The following is an 18,958-nucleotide window of genomic DNA, read 5'->3' as shown; positions in this document are numbered from 1 at the left end:
AATCAAAAACGATAAACTGATGAGTCATCAATAACAATAGCCAATTGGTCTATTGCACTCAGCGCATAAGCTGATTCACACTTGGATGAAAACAGAGACTCTGTGGACATCCAGAGCATGCGCCTGTACATCAGCAATCGACTGGGACATTTGAAATGGGTTGCGTCTCTTTCACACGCAGTATGCAACCATACAACCTACAGCATCTCATAAAGAATGGCAAAGAAATTCATGGATAGGAAAAAATAAATTAAGAATAAACACACAAATCTGTCAGGGGCAAAAATTAATGTCTGTAGCTTCGTTATCCCTCCCGGCCTATAATGCAGGGGGAAATAGCTATCGCTCTGTCCGTCTGTAAACATTTTAGTTTCTGGAGCATAACTCAAAAACTATTAGACATTTTTTACAAAACCTGACCATTAGGTTAAAGGAGAACTGAAGGCAAATTTTTTATTATCAAAATTCTATTTATCTCATTTTATTAAATATCAGAATGCATTTTTGATCGCTATTTTGTCGCTGCTATAGCAAGTTATGAGTGTTTGAAATATGCTCTGTAATATATCAGTCCATCTGTCAAAGCATTGGCTGTAAACAAGATTCGTTGAGACCTGTGCGAGACATCGTAGGACGGAAGTAAAACGTACAACGGAAATCTAAGTGACCGACATCTGCCAACGTTGTCAAAAGACGTGCGCGCCCTCTTTCAAATGCTGATGTAATCAAGCCAGAAGAAGTTTTGTTTGTTTTGATAGCAATCAGGAAAGTTTGAAAAAAGACGTCAGTAATCGTCAGTTAAACTCGTTTTTGTGCAATATTTTATTTGGAAAACAGTTTTCAAAATGACACCTGGCTGACACTTCACATTTCAAAGTCTCGCACAAGTCTCGTGAAGATCGCGCGGATAAGCGACGCCTGCCGTGGACCAAACGAACTAAATTCAACACGGCTAAAAACCGAATAGGCCGATAAGTCTCATCTCATCTCATTATCTCTAGCCGCTTTATCCTTCTACAGGGTCGCAGGCAAGCTGGAGCCTATCCCAGCTGACTACGGGCGAAAGGCGGGGTACACCCTGGACAAGTCGCCAGGTCATCACAGGGCTGACACATAGACACAGACAACCATTCACACTCACATTCACACCTACGCTCAATTTAGAGTCACCAGTTAACCTAACCTGCATGTCTTTGGACTTTGGGGGAAACCGGAGCACCCGGAGGAAACCCACGCGGACACGGGGAGAACATGCAAACTCCACACAGAAAGGCCCTCGCCGGCCCTGGGGCTCGAACCCAGGACCTTCTTGCTGTGAGGTGACAGCGCTAACCACTACACCACCATGCCGCCCGAATAGGCCGATAAGTATAATATTTAATTGCAATGAGTTGCCAATACGAGTCACGATATAAGGTTACTAAAACCGAAAACGTAATTGAATAACACGTTAATTAAGAAATAAAGCGAGTTTAAAAATGACTTCAGTTCTCATTTAAGTGACTCAACGAGTTGTGCCTTTTGACATTTTGGGATTTCTGTGATTTTTTTTTTTCCCCTGTATTTCCATGGCAACTAATTCAACTTTGGAAAATGTGGAGTGGGGTTTCATGCGGGGGCCGGGTGGGGATCTGTCATCTCCTGATGACTCTTGTTTATCATCAGTAACCCACATGACATGGAAATGTATCGCATCTTAATCCATCCATTCATCCATCCATCCATTATCCGTAACTGCTTATCGCAGGCAAGTCTATCCCAGCTGACTATGGGCGAGAGGCGGGGTACACCCTGGGCAAGTCATCAGATCATCACAGGGCTGACACATAGACACAGACAACCATTCACACTCACATTCACACCTACGGTCAATTTAGAGTCACCAGTTAACCTAACCTGCATGTCTTTGGACTGTGGGGGAAACCGGAGCACCCGGAGGAAACCCGCACAGACAACACGCAAACTCCACACAGAAAGGCCCTCGCCGGCCACGGGGCTTGAACCCAGGCCCTTCTTGCTGTGAGGCGGCATTGCTAACCACTACACCACCATGCCGCCCGCATCTCAATCCTTTGGTGCAAAATATGACATCGTAGCAAGTTAAGCTTTTTCAGGATTACAACAAACCAAATATAAGCTGATTAAACTAATCTCTAGACTCCCATTTCTACTCATTTCAGGCTTTAAATGTTCTTCATAGCGTATTTTGGTAAATTCTTTTCTTTTCTAGAAATAAATGCTTACAATTATTAAAAAAAAAAAAAAAAGATCTGCCAATGGAACAAGACCATGTCAACCCTGAAATCAGCAAAATAAAATCTAGGTGTAAGTGTGACGATCTTTAACAATATCCGAGTTGAAATTTATAACAGGTGATCGTAGATAAACTGGACTACTCTATATTCAAGATATTTCCACTTTGCTTAGATGCATTTTTCTTTCTTTTTTTCCCAGTGTCGTGCTTCGTGTTGTGATTTGCAGGGGTTTTTTGTGGGGTTTTTTGGGCATCAAAGGACCGATATTCATCAAGCCTTGCTAATGTCTAATCACCTCGTTGTTTACGAAACAGCATGGGGAGGATATTATTACCGAGTGAGTTTACAGAGCCAGTCGTCTGTAAAATGATCTAATCTCAGGGTAATTTTACAGTGACCCGGACTCGAGGCCACATACAGTCTACACAGGTGTTTATTGGGTCATATAGTCTTGTATCATGTCTATCTGCACTGTAACTTTTCTCATTTGCACTCACGTTCCTACAATATATTGCACCAAGGCCTTGGAGACCGCTATTTCACTGCACTGTAGACATGTATATGGCGAGCGTGATGATTAAGCTCGACACACTTTTCACAGGACTGCCAGTATATACTGACTTCTAATGCTGAGTTTTGTTCTGTTTGGTTCTGATATGGAACCACGCTGTTGGATCTCACTTGGCAATTCATATTGATTATTGAAATATAATCAGACGAGGTCATTAGGCAAGATGAAATATCAATATTATCACTTTATTGCTACTGATAATCTGGTTAAAAAGGCAAGACAAGCTCGGAATGTGAATGCAGAGAAATCTTTTGCTTTTGGGGTTGTTTTTTTTTTCAATCAACTGTCAATTCATGCACTTAATAAAAATTGTAAAGAAAAATCAAAGTCACAATTATTTTAGTGACATTAAAGCCCTACTTTCGGATGCATAAATGTAGAGAGATAAGCTACACGTCCACCTAAACACTAGGAAAACAGGACATGGAAAATTCCTGCGCACATCATGATCTGTGAATGTACATATCCCAGTCTGTGTTCATACAGTATTCCCTTTCAACGGGAACTGAAGTCATTTTTAAACTTGCTTTACTTCTTAATTAACGTGCTATTCAATTATGTTTTCGGTTTTATTAACCTTATATCGTGACTCGTATCGGCATATTATATTACACTTATCGGCCTGTTCGGTTTTTAGCCACGTTGAACGTAGTTCGTTTGGTCCACGGCAGGCGTTGCTTATCCGCATGATCTTCACGAGACTTGTGCGAGACTTCGAAACGTGAAGTGTCAACGCCGCCATTTTGAAAACTGTTTACACAGCAGCCAGATCGCCATATCATTCCAATTTAGATTAATTTCGAGATTTGCCAGCTTCATCAGTGATGAGATTATTCCATACGACTTCAAACCAACGTGGAGTAGAGAAGAGTTGGAAAGACGACAGGATAAGGACGAGTCCGTCACGCTGGTGTTTACGTCAGTACTGTCGCACAATTAAAACGTGCCAGATCAGGCGGCTGGTCGGTTTTCAAAATAATGAATACATGGATGCATTTTTGTGATAAATACATGTTATACTGAGTGCAATTCCTTCATAATCCTCACTAAGGTTTTGGACAGCGCTACAAAATGGCGTCCACACTATATAGTGAGTAGGGAGCGATTTCGGACACAGGGAAAGCTTGATTACATCAGCATTCAAAAGAGGGCGCGCGCGTCTTTTGACAACGTTGGCAGATGTTGGTCGCTTTGATTTCCGCTGTACGTTTTACTTCCGTCCTACGATGTCTCGCACAGGTCTCAACAAATCTCATTTATGGCCATTGCTTTGACATACGGACTGATATATTACAGAGCATATTTCAAACACTCATCACTTGTTATAGCAGCGACAAAATAGCGATCAAAAATGCATTCTGATATTTAATAAAATGAGAAATAGAATTTTGATAATAAAAAATTTGTCTTCAGTTCTCTTTTAAGATGCATCGCCTTTGCATCTTTACCATCGTGTCCAAGAACTTCTCTTGCTTCTCAGTCCAAAACAGAGAATTTAACATCCCAAAATACTGTATGAAACATATCCACTTGTAATCATATCGATTATCAACAGAGGTGGACAAAGTACCCAACTTCATTACTTAAGTCAAAGTACAGATCCCGCTGGTCAAATGTTACACTGATGCAAGTGAAAGTTGTCCAGTCAAATTTCTACTTAAAGTACTGAATTACTCGCTTTTAAAAATACTTAAGTATTAAAAGTACATTTTCTGTCAACGCATCGTTGTATTATTGCCACAACGCTTACAAAACCTAACACCGTTACCAAAGACAGAAATGTGAATTCACAAAATGAACGCATGCTGTGCATCATGGCGGTTTAACGTTAAGCTAGCTAGTCAGTGAAACTCCACCTGACATGCTAGCAAACTCTTTTCAAACTCGAAATCATATTGGGTAGCTAACGCTACTAGAAAAGAAAGATTTCTACATTCTGTTTATTTGGCAAGATTATGCTAAAACATATTTCTGAAAGGACTCCAGATAAGTTAACGTTATTCATGTTAGCGTAACTCCGTTTTTACATGCTAACTAACAGTGTCCAAGTTAACTAGCTATGTGTAAATGTTATCCGTGGACAAGGCTACGGCAACTTGGTGGGCAAATCCATAGAAAGTCATTTGACTAACCAGACTGCATAGCTATTGCAACGTTATCGCTAGCTCTAAAAGCACAGACAACTTCATTGCAAGCTTTCTCTTGGAATAAAACGTTTATATCCCTCAATATGCTTCCGCAGGTTGGACGGCGAGTTTTTGTAGGCCGTGATGTGGTTCGTTTTCCGCAAACAAAGCAAACATTTAAAATGAAACAAATCTTTAATCCTTTCAGAAAACTGAAACATGGGTTCATGGGCCATGAGTGCGTGCATTCTCCAGAAAAACCGCCTCCTTCCATTCTGCCATCAACTGATCGTGTTAAATAACGCTGCTGAGAAATCACTGAACTTGATTTTATACAGTCTATGGACGTGACGTGACCCTAGTGATTACTGATAGACTGTCTCAGTGTCACCTGCGAAAAAACCATCACGTTTTAGAAAAGAAAAGAAAAGAAAAAACATCCACTTTCAAAGCCGCTTCATAGTAACGAGTAACGAGGAGCTTGATAGAAATGTAGTGGAGTGAAAAGTACGATATTTGCCTTTCAAATGTAGTGAAGTTAAAGTCATAAGTTTCCAAAAATAATACTCAAGTAAAGTACAGATACTCAAAAAGTGTACTTAAGTACAGTACTTCATTACTGTCCACCTCTGATGGTTAAATACAAAGAATAAAGAAATATGAGGTATATTAATTTTTTAGAGGACGGTGTGTACTCTATATACTGAATTCTGATTAATTGGTGCTGTTTGGTTCAGGATGAACTTTGTTCAGATGTCACTTGTCATGATTAGAGGATATATCATTAGTACTTATTTCTAGTGCTAATCTGGTTATAATAACAAGAGAAGTACAGAATGTGAAGAGGCAGAGAAAGCTTTGTTCAATCGCAACAACGCTGTGAGCTGATTCACGACAGATGGTGCGTTCATGTGCTATGGGAATTATGGTAAATACCAAACGCCGACATGGAAAGCACACATGAACGCCCCCTCTTGTGGTATTTTCCACTGGGCAACTCGTAGAAAATTTTGATACACGAGTTGCCGAGATGAGCTGAACTTTAACCTTTTCAACATGGTGGCGAGCGGTACAAGACTAGTTTATGAAACAAGAAAGAAGTGGTTTTCACCTACGGAAAGCTGACTCTCACCTTTTAAACGAGTCATGTTATGTATATTATATTATTATAATATGTATATTATAGCCTAATACAAAATATTCTGTGGCTGTCCAAAGAACGCCAACAATGATCTAGATACTGGCTACTCTCATTTGTGGCTACAGACAAATTTCCAAAAACTGCGTGGCATTCAATGTGTTAAGAAAATCTCTGCTTGTCATGATCAGGAAATATTCAGCATTTTTTGACTTTTGATAACTCATATTCCTGCTGCAGCTGATGAACAAGGCAATCTATAATTGTTTTAACCAAATAACAGGCCTGATTCTGAATCTGTTCCACCATCTTTAATTTGTCAACAACAACAAAAGCATGTGAACACAACACACTGGTAAATACCACTTCCCAACTGGAAAATATCATCTTCCCATACCACATGAACGCAGCAAGAGTATTGACGTTTTCGATTACGCGAGCTTGAAACGCACAGGTTGAGCCAAATGCTAAATAAATAAATAAAATATCTACAATTGCTTTGGGGGCCTCAAGGCCTGATTTTGTCTTGTTCTTTAGCATAACGCTATCGAGACAGGCCACACACGCACCCAAATCAGGACCTTATACAACATCAGCTACAAACGCACACTAGCACTGATGTCTGTTTTTATTCCCTTTATTTTAATGCATGGGTGGCACGGTGGTGTAGTGGTTAGCGCTGTCGCCTCACAGCAAGAAGGTCCTGGGTTCGAGCCCCAGGGCCGGCGAGGGCCTTTCTGTGTGGAGTTTGCATGTTCTCCTCGTGTCCGCGTGGGTTTCCTCCGGGTGCTCCGGTTTCCCCCACAGTCCAAAGACATGCAGGTTAGGTTAACTGGTGACTCTAAATTGACCGTAGGTGTGAGTGTGAGTGTGAATGGTTGTCTGTGTCTATGTGTCAGCCCTGTGATGACCTGGCGACTTGTCCAGGGTGTACCCCGCCTTTCACCCGTAGTCAGCTGGGATAGGCTCCAGCTTGCCTGCGACCCTGTAGAACAGGATAAAGCGGCTAGAGATAATGAGATGAGATGAGATTTTAATGCATTTCGTTTGCATTAAAATGACATCTTTACGGTCGTGTTCAAGACCTGCTCCTCAGTCCAAAATAGCGAATTTAACCTGAATATATACTGTACATGCCTTCAATAAAACAAGCAAACAAACGCAACATGCACAGGGTTTATCTGGGGATCGAATATACTTATGAAAGCATGGTTTAAGTAAAAAAAAATTAAAATAATAATAAAAAATCTCAGCATCGATGAGCCTACTGATAATCAGTGTAGTACACAGTATTCGAGACACAGTACTGTATCTTAACATTTATTCTAGAACTCCGACTTGTAACAATGAAAGTACAGTAGCTCTATTCGGGTCAGGTTGAGTGATACGGAACCACTCTGTGTGATCTCGTGTGCCATGAGTAGAGGAAATATTATTCGTACTATATTTCTACTGCTCTGGTTATATTAGTAAGATAAGTACAGAATGTGAACGCACAGCAACCTTTGTTCAATCGCTGCAGTGCTGTGACATCATCCAGGACGGAGTTTTGTATTTTATTTTCTATTATGTGAGCTTAACGTGAAAAAAATAATCAAAATCCACCTGCTTTAGAGGCATCAAGGCCTTTCCTTTAGCATGTATAATAAAGGCTACACGTGCATTGAGATACAAGAACACCAGGACTTGTAGAGTCCAGGGGCGGGTGGGTTTCCCAACAGCATCGCAGCACAAAGATCATCATTAAACGGTCGAGCGAGCAGCACAGTCAATCAGAGGTGGACAGTAACAAAGTACGTTTACTTGAGTGCTGTACTTAAGTACACTTTTTGAGTATCTGGACTTTACTTGAGTATTTTTTTTGGAAACTTATGACTTTAACTTCACTACGTTTGAAAGGCAAATATCGTACTTTTCACTCCACTACATTTCTATCAAGCTCCTCGTTACTCGTTACTATGAAGCAGCTTTGAAAGTGGATGTTTTTTCTTTTCTTTTCTAAAACGTGATGGTTTTTTCGCAGGTGACTCTGAGACAGTCTATCAGTAATCACTAGGGTCACGTCACGTCCATAGACTGTATAAAATCAAGTTCAGTGATTTCTCAGCAGTGTTATTTAACACGATCAGTTGACGGCAGAATGGAAGGAGGCAGTTCTTCTGGAGAATGCATGCACTCATGGACCATGAACCCATGTTTCAGTTTTCTGAAAGGATTAAAGATTCGTTTCATTTTAAATGTTTGCCGAAAACGAACCACATCACAGCCTACAAAAACTCGCCGTCCAACCTGCGGAAGCATATTGAGGGATATAAACATTTTATTCCAAGAGAAAGCTTGCAGTGAAGTTGTCTGTGCTTTTAGAGCTAGTGATAACATTGCAATAGCTATGCAGTCTGGTTAGTCAAATGACTTTCTATGGATTTGCCCACCAAGTTGCCGTCGCCTTGTCCACGGCTAACGTTTACACATAGCTAGTTAACTTGGACGCTGTTAGTTAGCATGTAAAAATGGAGTTACGCTAACATGAATAACGTTAACTTATCTGAAGTCCTTTCAGAAATATGTTTTAGCATAATCTTGCCAAATAAACAGAATGTAGAAATCTTTCTTTTCTAGTAGCGTTAGCTACCCAATATGATTTCAAGTTTGAAAAGAATTTGCTAGCATGTCAGGTGGAGTTTCACTGACTAGCTAGCTTAATGTTAAACCACCATGATGACACAGCATGCGTTCATTTTGTAAATCCAGTCGGTTGTTTCAGAGGCATTCGGTTTTGTCAGTGTTGTGGCAATAATACAACAATGCGTTGACAGAAAATGTACTTTTAATACTTAAGTATTTTTAAAAGCAAATACTGTAGTAAAAATTTGCCTGGACAACTTTCACTTGTATCGGAGTAACATTTGACCAGCGGGATCTGTACTTTGACTTAAGTAATGAACTTTGTCCATCTCTGCAATCAACACTCTCTCTCTCTTTCTCAGTTAAGATGTTCTTTGCATTAAGACGCCTTTTGTTTTGATTTTTTTTAACCCACTGCACTTCAGCCATGAATGCAGCATCCTAGTCTGGGTTTATATCCCTTTTCAGATGCATAGAGTCAATTCTGCTCCTCCTGAGTGCATACAGTAAGAGAGAATGAAGTGTTAATATATGAATATGAATATGAATGTGCATGCACGTGCAAAAGAACATACATGTCTCTTAGAGACTCTAATGTCATGAAACATGGGGGAGGTTTATTCAGGGACAGGTTTGTGATGACGTCAATAACGTGGTGAACGCAATAAAAATAAAACAGAGGTGTGTCTATGGGTTTTTTTTTTTGCACAAATCATAACCCAAATAAAACTTCACACCCACATATATGCATGCATGCACACGCGTGCACGTGCGCAAAGGCATGAGGTGGTGTACAGAAAGGCCTCGCCAACTCGTCAGGTCAACAGCACATGTGCGTTATGCGTTTCATCCCCGTCTCACCTGATGCACGAAGACGTCAACAGGATGCTCGAGCTGAGCCCCTTCTCTGCTCGTCATGGACAGGAAGCCGAAGCCCATGCGCACGTTGAACCACTTGCACACGCCGCTGCCCCTGAACGAGGCCGAGTCCTCAGAGTTCTGCGTTTCTTCCTCTCCGGTCTTCACACAGCCTCCTTTAAAGGAAGAGTTCAAACGGTAAAAACGGAAGCGCGCGCGATCAAGAAGAAGGCGCGTTGAGCCCTGTGCACGCGAGCTGCTTCTTTTTTCTTCCCGCCGCGTGTCGTGCGCGCACTCAGGCTTTCAATCCGACAAGGGGGTCATTATTTTTTTCCCCTTACTTCTGTCTCACACACATTACTATTCAGTACAATACACAACCTACAACACATGCCATTATTATTATTATTATTATTATTATTATTATTATTATTATTATTATTATTATTATTATTATTATTATCTAGTCTAGGTTCAGGGTTAGGCTACTGCTCCTACTAATAATAACAATAATAATTTTAGTAATAATTTGTATACGAAAAATGGTTTATTGTTTCCCCTAAGTTATTTATGGTTTTGTTTGTTTGTTTGTTTTTTACTTTAATACACAGCTATATCTTTCACCTTCTTTCCCTTCATGCTTCTCTTCCATAACAAACTTTCTGACACAGTAAATCCTTATATCCAGCCATGCCATGAAATCAAAATGAACTTACCTCTATAATAATCAGCAAAAACCGACCCCATTTCTCCCATAATCCCGGCATCAAATTCAATCCCAAATGTCCTGTGCATTTACAGACTATTTCTGATTTTCCTTCTGTGGTCCTCAGGGGCCCTTGATTAACATGGCGAGCCACTTTTCCCTCGAATTTGTCACACAAATTCCCACACTAAAAGTTCCCATTGCAGTGCCATTGGTGTAGGGTAGAAATGCAGAAACAAAGCAAGTCTGGGGCTGGGTTTTTTTTTTTTTAAGCCTATCAGTGTGAAAGTTAGGGGTGGGGTGAGGGATGGGTGGGGGTCCTTAAACCTGAAAGACAATGAAGTAAAGCCAGCCCACCTCCAACAGAGAGATCTGTGAAGGCCCCTATTCAGAAGAGAACCACCACCAACACCAACACCAATACCAACAACAGGAAGAGGAACAACACCATACCTTCAGCCATGGTTTAGGTTTAGGATATATCCAGTGTGTCTTCGGCTTCTTCTTCTTTACTAAACAAACCCTCTTTTCTTGGCTGGATCATGGAGTATAGATTACTGTTTCTGGCTCAACACTCCTGTCCCATGTCCTAACCCGAGGCATCTCAGGAACAACCCCCAACCCTTTCGGTCAAGTCCACGTGATGCTCAATTGCTGAAAAATTGCGCATTCTGAGGTTATGGGTGCGATAGGTCCCATATTCACGAGCTGGCCAATCAGAGAGGGAGAAGGACCTGTATCTAAACTCGCAGGTCCTTGGGGATATTTCTGTCCCCACCACCCCCAACACACGCACACACACACTGCCCTCTTCTGGGACCACCCTCAGTCCTTTACCATATATTAAGTAATATACATCAAAATATTACATCACTCCTATTTTTAGCACTTATAGCCAACATCATTATGATACAAAGGGAAGAATTCATATCTATCTATCTATCTATCTATCTATCTATCTATCTATCTATCTATCTATCTATCTATCTATCTATCTATCTGTCTGTCTGTCTGTCTGTCTGTCTGTCTGTCTGTCTATCTATCTATCTATCTATCTATCTATCTATCTATCTATCTATCTATCTAATTCTTCGACACATGATACATTTATGATGTTGTCTCTTGAAAATGTCCCTGGGTTTTTTTTTTCTCCAATAAACAGTTTTAAGAGGATATTTAACATCATTAAATCCAATTTCAATATCAGGATTTCAAGAAAAAAACCCTCCAACTTATTCATCAGGCTGTTCTCATATGAAATGAACACAGTCAGTTTAGCTCTTCTCATGAGGAACGTTCTACAATTAAGTTCTTACAACAAAGACAAGAACATGGGTTTGAAAACCTTCATTTATACATATTATTGGGTGAGCAGGTTGTTTTTTTTTTTAATTTCCAGATTGTCTAAGCTTTCAATGTAAACTATTAATATGTAAAAAAAAAAAATCCCTTAAAATCTCCCCGACCTGTTTACTATCCTACTGTACATGTGAAGGAAAAAATGTTTCTATCATATCCTAAAAAAGCAGCGACAAAAGGGAGTAAAGGTTTTAGTGACGTGTTTGATAATTTAGGATATACTGTATTTTCATAATGATTAGGATTTTAATTTCATCCTCAGTGACATGTTGTTGTTGTTAAAAGTATGATTTATTTTGCAGTATACATATTTATGGTATCAATAAATGAAATTCCAATAATGGGAATTGAAAAAAAATCTTTAAGAAAATTCATTAACATATTCTAATATTGTAACAGAGTAGACTAAGGTTTTTGTTTGTTCGTTCGTTTGTTTGTTTGTTTGTTTGTTTGTTTGTTTGTTTGTCTTGTCACCCTATAGTACTGTGCAAAAGTCTTCAGCACATGCAAAGAAATACTGTCAAGCAAAGATGCCTTCAAAAATAATGAAATGAAATGTTTTTACATTTAAAAAAAATATCGTCAAAAATAAATAAATGAAGCAAAGTCAATATTTGTTGTTACAACCGTCTGCTTTAAAGCTAGACTGCCTTTCAGATTTTAAGTGTAGGTCACAAAAAGAATTTCCCCGACACCCAATTATTTTTGTTTAGTGAAGCAAAAGCTACTGAATTTGAATCACAGACTTCTAATTTTATTAGTTTTTTTTTAAATAGAACAATTAATGAATTTAGAGCCATGTGGCCCTAAATTCTCTGCTATTTTTTCCTGCTTCACCATGACGCAATACAAGATACTACATCACGCATGACGTGGTGGGATACAAATTTGAAACAGGAGAGAAAAATGGAGGACGTGAGTGTACGAATGAAACGTGAAAGACCGACTACAGTAACGGAAAGAAAGCGAGAAGAAAAGACGTTATGTTATATACACAGGAAAGGAAACGCAGGACCAAACTAATAAATATTGGCGCTCAGCGAGCACCTCGGTGTGATCAGCTGTTCGTTTAGCGACAGAATGATGAAACTGTCAGTGCACGCTCAAAGTTAAACCTGCGCATGTGCGCGCACACACACACACACACACACACACACACACACAGACTTCCTCTGTCTGCTTGACTGCGCAAAGAAGTGAGCGATTTCATGCACGTTATTTGCTTTAATCCCCTCAAATTATCTGAATGGCCTGTTTTTTTTTTAAAGATGTTACAGAATTAAACATATATCACAATGACCAAATTTCATAGGGAACTAACTAAATTTCACCGATTTTATGAAATTGAAAGACCGTCTACTTTTAAACAAAATAAGAGTAGCCTCAGGTCCAGTGAGTGCAGTTTTATGCGGAAATGAGCTGTAGGTTTTACTGAACATCTTACAGAACCAGCCACAGTTCTTCTGGACACTTTGTCACACTCGCTTCTTCATTTTGCACCAAAACCCAGCAGCCTTCATTATGTTCTTGTCTGAAAGGGTCTCTTATGTAATATACTGCTTTCTTTACTGACATACAAACATTTTCCTGTAACATAAAAAAATGTTGGAAAAATAATGTTGGGAAATATTAAAATGCTTTGGTACTGACTCAGTAATGCAGAAGTTATAAAATAAATATCTATAATAAAGTTTGCACGAAAAAAAATAAGACTTCTGGACAGGACTGTTTTATGCATTTGGGTATTTTATAGTTTCTCAATTACTAACAACCTAAACAGGTATATTAAATCTGTTTAACCCTTAAATTACTTCCAGGTCAATCAGTTGTTTGTAGTAGTAGTAGTAGTTGTTGTTGTTGATGGCGGCGCACATGCTGCTCAGTTTGACGTTATCTTTGACACTGAAAAAAGCCACGAATACAAATCAAAAATGCACAAGTCTGAATTGCAATAATATATCAGCAGAAACTACTCACTGAATATTACACTTCAGTATACTCTATTTGATTTCTATGAAACTGAGAAATTATGTGATGAGTTCTCATTTCATTGGGAACCTGTGCTCTAGACCAAGGGTTCTCAACCTTTTCTACTTCGAGACCCACCTATTCGTACTTGTAACGAGTCGGGGCCCATTAAAAAAGATCCCCGATTATTCTGGCTCATCTAATCTATTAGAATCTAATAATCTACCGTAACGTGTATAAATGGGACATAACATCACTCCCTGTTACAGATGGGAGCCCAGGAATTAAATAAACGCAATAAAAACAAACTGTTTTTAATTGTAGGTATAGATGGCTTGCAATCACGTGATCAAAATGTGCTACGTCATGAGCGTCCACCATGATGGTGGATATACAAGGCAACTAGGATGGCAGCCACTGAAAGCGTGTCTGTAAATAATGCTGAATTTTCTCAGTATTACCATGATTTGAGCACTCAAGCGAAGATTTGAAACAACCCCGATTCCAAAAAAGTTGGGACAAAGTACAAATTGTAAATAAAAACGGAATGCAATGATGTGGAAGTTTCAAAATTCCATATTTTATTCAGAATAGAACATAGATGACATATCAAATGTTTAAACTGAGAAAATGTATCATTTAAAGAGAAAAATTAGGTGATTTTAAATTTCATGACAAAACACATCTCAAAAATGTTGGGACAAGGCCATGTTTACCACTGTGAGACATCCCCTTTTCTCTTTACAACAGTCTGTAAACGTCTGGGGACTGAGGAGACAAGTTGCTCAAGTTTAGGGATAGGAATGTTAACCTATTCTTGTCTAATGTAGGATTCTAGTTGCTTAACTGTCTTCGGTCTTTTTTGTCGTATCTTCCGTTTTATGATGTGCCAAATGTTTTCTATGGGTGAAAGATCTGGACTGCAGGCTGGCCAGTTCAGTACCCGGACCCTTCTTCTACGCAGCCATGATGCTGTAATTGATGCAGTATGTGATTTGGCATTGTCATGTTGGAAAATGCAAGGTCTTCCCTGAAAGAGACGTCGTCTGGATGGGAGCATATGTTTCTCTAGAACCTGGATATACCTTTCAGCATTGATGGTGTCTTTCCAGATGTGTAAGCTGCCCATGCCACACGCACTAATGCAACCCCATACCATCAGAGATGCAGGCTTCTGAACTGAGCGCTGATAACAACTTGGGTCGTCCTTCTCCTCTTTAGTCCAAATGACACGGCGTCCCTAATTTCCATAAAGAACTTCACATTTTGATTCGTCTGACCACAGAACAGTTTTCCACTTTGCCACAATCCATTTTAAATGAGCCTTGGCCCAGAGAAGACGTCTGTGCTTCTGGATCGTGTTTAGATACGGCTTCTTCTTTGAACTATAGAGTTTTAGCTGGCAATGGCGGATGGCACGGTGAATTGTGTTCACAGATATATATATATATATAATTCTGTTCCCTGGAAATATTCCTGAGCCCATTTTGTGATTTCCAATACAGAAGCATGCCTGTATGTGATGCAGTGCCGTCTAAGGGCCCGAAGATCACGGGCACCCAGTATGGTTTTCCGGCCTTGACCCTTACGCACAGAGATTCTTCCAGATTCTCTGAATCTTTTGATGATATTATGCACTGTAGCTGATGATATGTTCAAACTCTTTGTAATTTTACACTGTCGAACTCCTTTCTGATATTGCTCCACTATTTGTCGGCGCAGAATTAGGGGGATTGGTGATCCTCTTCCCATCTTTACTTCTGAGAGCCGCTGCCACTCCAAGATGCTCTTTTTATACCCAGTCATGTTAATGACCTATTGCCAATTGACCTAATGAGTTGCAGTTTGGTCCTCCAGCTGGTCCCTTTTTTGTACCTTTAACTTTTCCAGCTTCTTATTGCCCCTGTCCCAACTTTTTTGAGATGTGTTGCTGTCATGAAATTTCAGATGAGCCAATATTTGGCATGAAATTTCAAAATGTCTCACTTTCGACATGTGATATGTTGTCTATGTTCTATTGTGAATACAATATCAGTTTTTGAGATTTGTAAATTATTGCATTCCATTTTTATTTACAATTTGTACTTTGCCCCAACTTTTTTGGAATCGGGGTTGTACAAAGAGAAGATAGATATGTGTGGTTTTGACCCATATTATTTTAAAAAGTCGGATTATTTTGGACGTAAAACGTTTCTACTGACCATCGAGTACCCAGATATCGCGTTCTATCTGGTTTGGCAGACTTCGTGGGTCGACAAATCTCAAATGGAGGCTTATAAGTCCATGGAAGCCTCTAACTTCTTTGTCTCTGGATGAGTAAATACCTTATTAATGAAACCAGTCAATGATGACAAAGCAGTTGTACTTGCAAGGGTAAGTTAGGGCTTCTTTTGCATTTAGTTTACGTCTATGTGTAAACAACAGACGAAGTGTGAAATTTTGACAAGTCTCTAGCTTTATGGCCCACAAATCATGTTTCAATTTATTTCAGGTATAATTTTGTTGGCGCTCTGAGAAATGAAATGGTAATACACGTGTTAAAATTATAACAACGACCGAGTGAACCACAACAAGAGAACGCTCATTTTATAGCAAAAATTCTAGAAACACGAAATAAAATTCTTCCATTATATTATTGAGAAAGTTCTTGAATCTCACCTGAGATAAAATGATTACTACACACATGAGCTGTTTTGGTTTTAGCCTCTGTTAGATCAGCCCTGCCGATGTTGTTCAGCCATGCTCGTCTCCTCTCCATACTAAGCCTCAGAGTTTCCTCGCACTCTTTCCGAATCACAGACGGAATTCTAAAAAATCGGAACGTGCCACGGTCACGAGTACTGTTGTGACCACAACCATATACAGCACAAAGATATGGCATAGCGAAAAGAACGCTTAAAGCAGTGGAAAAACAAAGAGAGTTGCGCACGCGTGACTATGTTTTGTGTGGAATGTCGCTTGACCCCGCATTTGTATATCCACCAACATGGCTGACATCCGGGTTTCTATTTTGCGTTGACGTCCCTTGCAAGTCAAGGATTATATTTAAAACTGTACGGATGTCCCAGAAGCCAACATAAAACCATGCATGCAGGTCATTCTCACTCAAAAGGGATTAATGATCCAAAAGTGGAGTCTGGTCCATTAACACAAGAACTTATTGTCATGTTTATGTACAGCAAACAAGCAAGTTATTAAGGCCAAGAAGTGGATATAGAAACCACTCAGTGGGATTAGATCCTTACACGTGAACAAAGAAGGATTTTTCCTACGATTTGGAAAATTATCCATCGGTTAAGTTCCCTGACATCTCAAACTACCTGGTGCTGCAGACATCATTCTACATGGACACACACATTAAAAACCTGGAAGAGCATGGAGGAGAACAACTTTTTATATGTGGCTGGGTTAAAGATCTGGGGATCAGGACTCGACAAGATAGACGGCGGGAGACGGATCCAAGTGCAGGAAGAGTGTTTTTTAGCAGGCGTGATATTTACAAAAACGAAAGCAAAACAGAATCATAAAGCAGAGTATTTAAACAGTTTTATAAACATGGCTCGAAACAAACATGACAGTGATAATGATGATACTTTGCAACGCCTCTGTGAAAACAGTGTCCGTATCTGCATGTGCTGATTGCACTCAAATCGGTATCAAGTGTTTCCCATAATGACTGGGTCCCAAGAATGTGCACCATGGGCTCCATGAGCATGCGCGGCTGCTCGAACTGCACCAGACTCAAGTGTGCAAAGGCATGATGGTCAAGTGTTTGTGTGCTGTGTGACCAGAACTTTTAGCTCACATGTATATCGCCATGCATCACCACCAAAATGCCTCATTTTCATCGATAACCCATGGCAAAGCATTGCGAGCTGTAGTGTGACTGTAACTTAATGAGACAGACGTGACGTTGGATGAAACCCAGCAATTGTACCCTACTACGAGTAAAAATTAGCTTCAACTTGGAAAAAAACATTCTCAGCCCACTAGATGATGCTTTGCGGCACAGTGGTTGAGAAATACTGCTCTAGACCACCCAGTAGTTCATGAAACATTACCTTGGATTACAAAAAATATTGTTTTAGTGTAGTTACAGTTGTGAAAATTACAAGCCAGCATTTTTTAAAATGCTTATGAAAAAATCACCTACATTTCTCATATGATCACAAGGTTTCCTCCAGGTGAATATGTGAGGAATCACATTTTGAACATTTTGTGTAATGACATGTCGGGGAAATTCCACTGTATCATGCATTCTGATATGTCGACATATTATACCCTGAAATTTCACATGTAAAGTCAAGTAAACATACAGGAGATCATTGTGTGAATAATGCATGATCATATGCAGAGGTGGACAGTAACGAAGTACATTTACTTGAGTACTGTACTTAAGTACACTTTTTGAGTATCTGTACTTTACTTGAGTATTTTTTTTTTGGAAACTTGTGACTTTAACTTCACTACATTTGAAAGGCAAATATCGTACTTTTCACTCCACTACATTTCTATCAAGCTCCTTGTTACTCGTTACTATGAAGCAGCTTTGAAAGTGGATGTTTTTTCTTTTCTTTTCTAAAACATGATGGTTTTTTCGCAGGTGACGCTGAGACAGTCTATCAGTAATCACTAGGGTCACGTCACGTCCATAGACTGTATAAAATCAAGTTCAGTGATTTCTCAGCAGTGTTATTTAACACGATCAGTTGATGGCAGAATGGAAGGAGGCGGTTCTTCTGGAGAATGCACGCACTCATGGCCCATGAACCTACCGGTATGTTTCAGTTTTCTGAAAGGATTAAAGATTCGTTTCGTTTTAAATGTTTGCTTTGTTTGCTGAAAACGAACGACATCACGGCCTACAAAAACTCGCCGTCCAACCTGCGGAAGCATATTGAGGGATATAAACATTTTATTCCAAGAGAAAGCTTGCAATGAAGTTGTCTGTGCTTTTAGAGCTAACGATAACGTTGCAATAGCTATGCAGTCTGGTTAGTCAAATGACTTTCTATGGATTTTCCCATCAAGTTGCCATCGCCTTGTCCACGGCTAATGTTTACACATAACTAGTTAACTTGGACACTGTTAGTTAGCATGTAAAAACGGAGTTACGCTAACATGAATAGCGTTAATTTATCTGGAGTCCTTTCAGAAATATGTTTTAGCATAATCTTGCCAAATAAACAGAATGTAGAAATCTTTCTTTCCTAGTAGCGATAGCTACTCAATATGATTTCGAGTTTGAAAAGAGTTTGCTAGCATGGCAGGTGGAGTTTCACTGACTAGCTAGCTTAATGTTAAACCACCATGATGGTACAGCATGCGTTAATTTTGTGAATTCACATTTCT

General features: G+C 39.5%; 1 protein-coding gene across 1 annotated transcript in view; it reads right to left on the bottom strand.

Annotated features, from left to right (window-relative positions):
- Positions 1-10,329, bottom strand: part of lin28ab (lin-28 homolog Ab) — a 28,639-nt gene extending 18,310 nt beyond the window's left edge. Inside the window, exons 1-2 of the mRNA XM_060904060.1 lie at positions 10,290-10,329; positions 9,577-9,749 (exon numbers count right to left, since the gene is read on the bottom strand). Of these exons, the coding sequence (XP_060760043.1) occupies positions 9,577-9,749; positions 10,290-10,329 (213 nt within the window). The remainder of the gene's footprint in view (positions 1-9,576; positions 9,750-10,289) is intronic.
- Between the last annotated feature and the right edge of the window lie 8,629 nt (positions 10,330-18,958).

The sequence above is a fragment of the Neoarius graeffei genome, chromosome 22 (assembly GCF_027579695.1).
Source record: "Neoarius graeffei isolate fNeoGra1 chromosome 22, fNeoGra1.pri, whole genome shotgun sequence".
Classification (NCBI taxonomy): domain Eukaryota; kingdom Metazoa; phylum Chordata; class Actinopteri; order Siluriformes; family Ariidae; genus Neoarius; species Neoarius graeffei.
The sequence above is the reverse complement of the archived record's forward strand: the minus strand, read 5'-3'. Positions and strand labels throughout refer to the sequence as shown.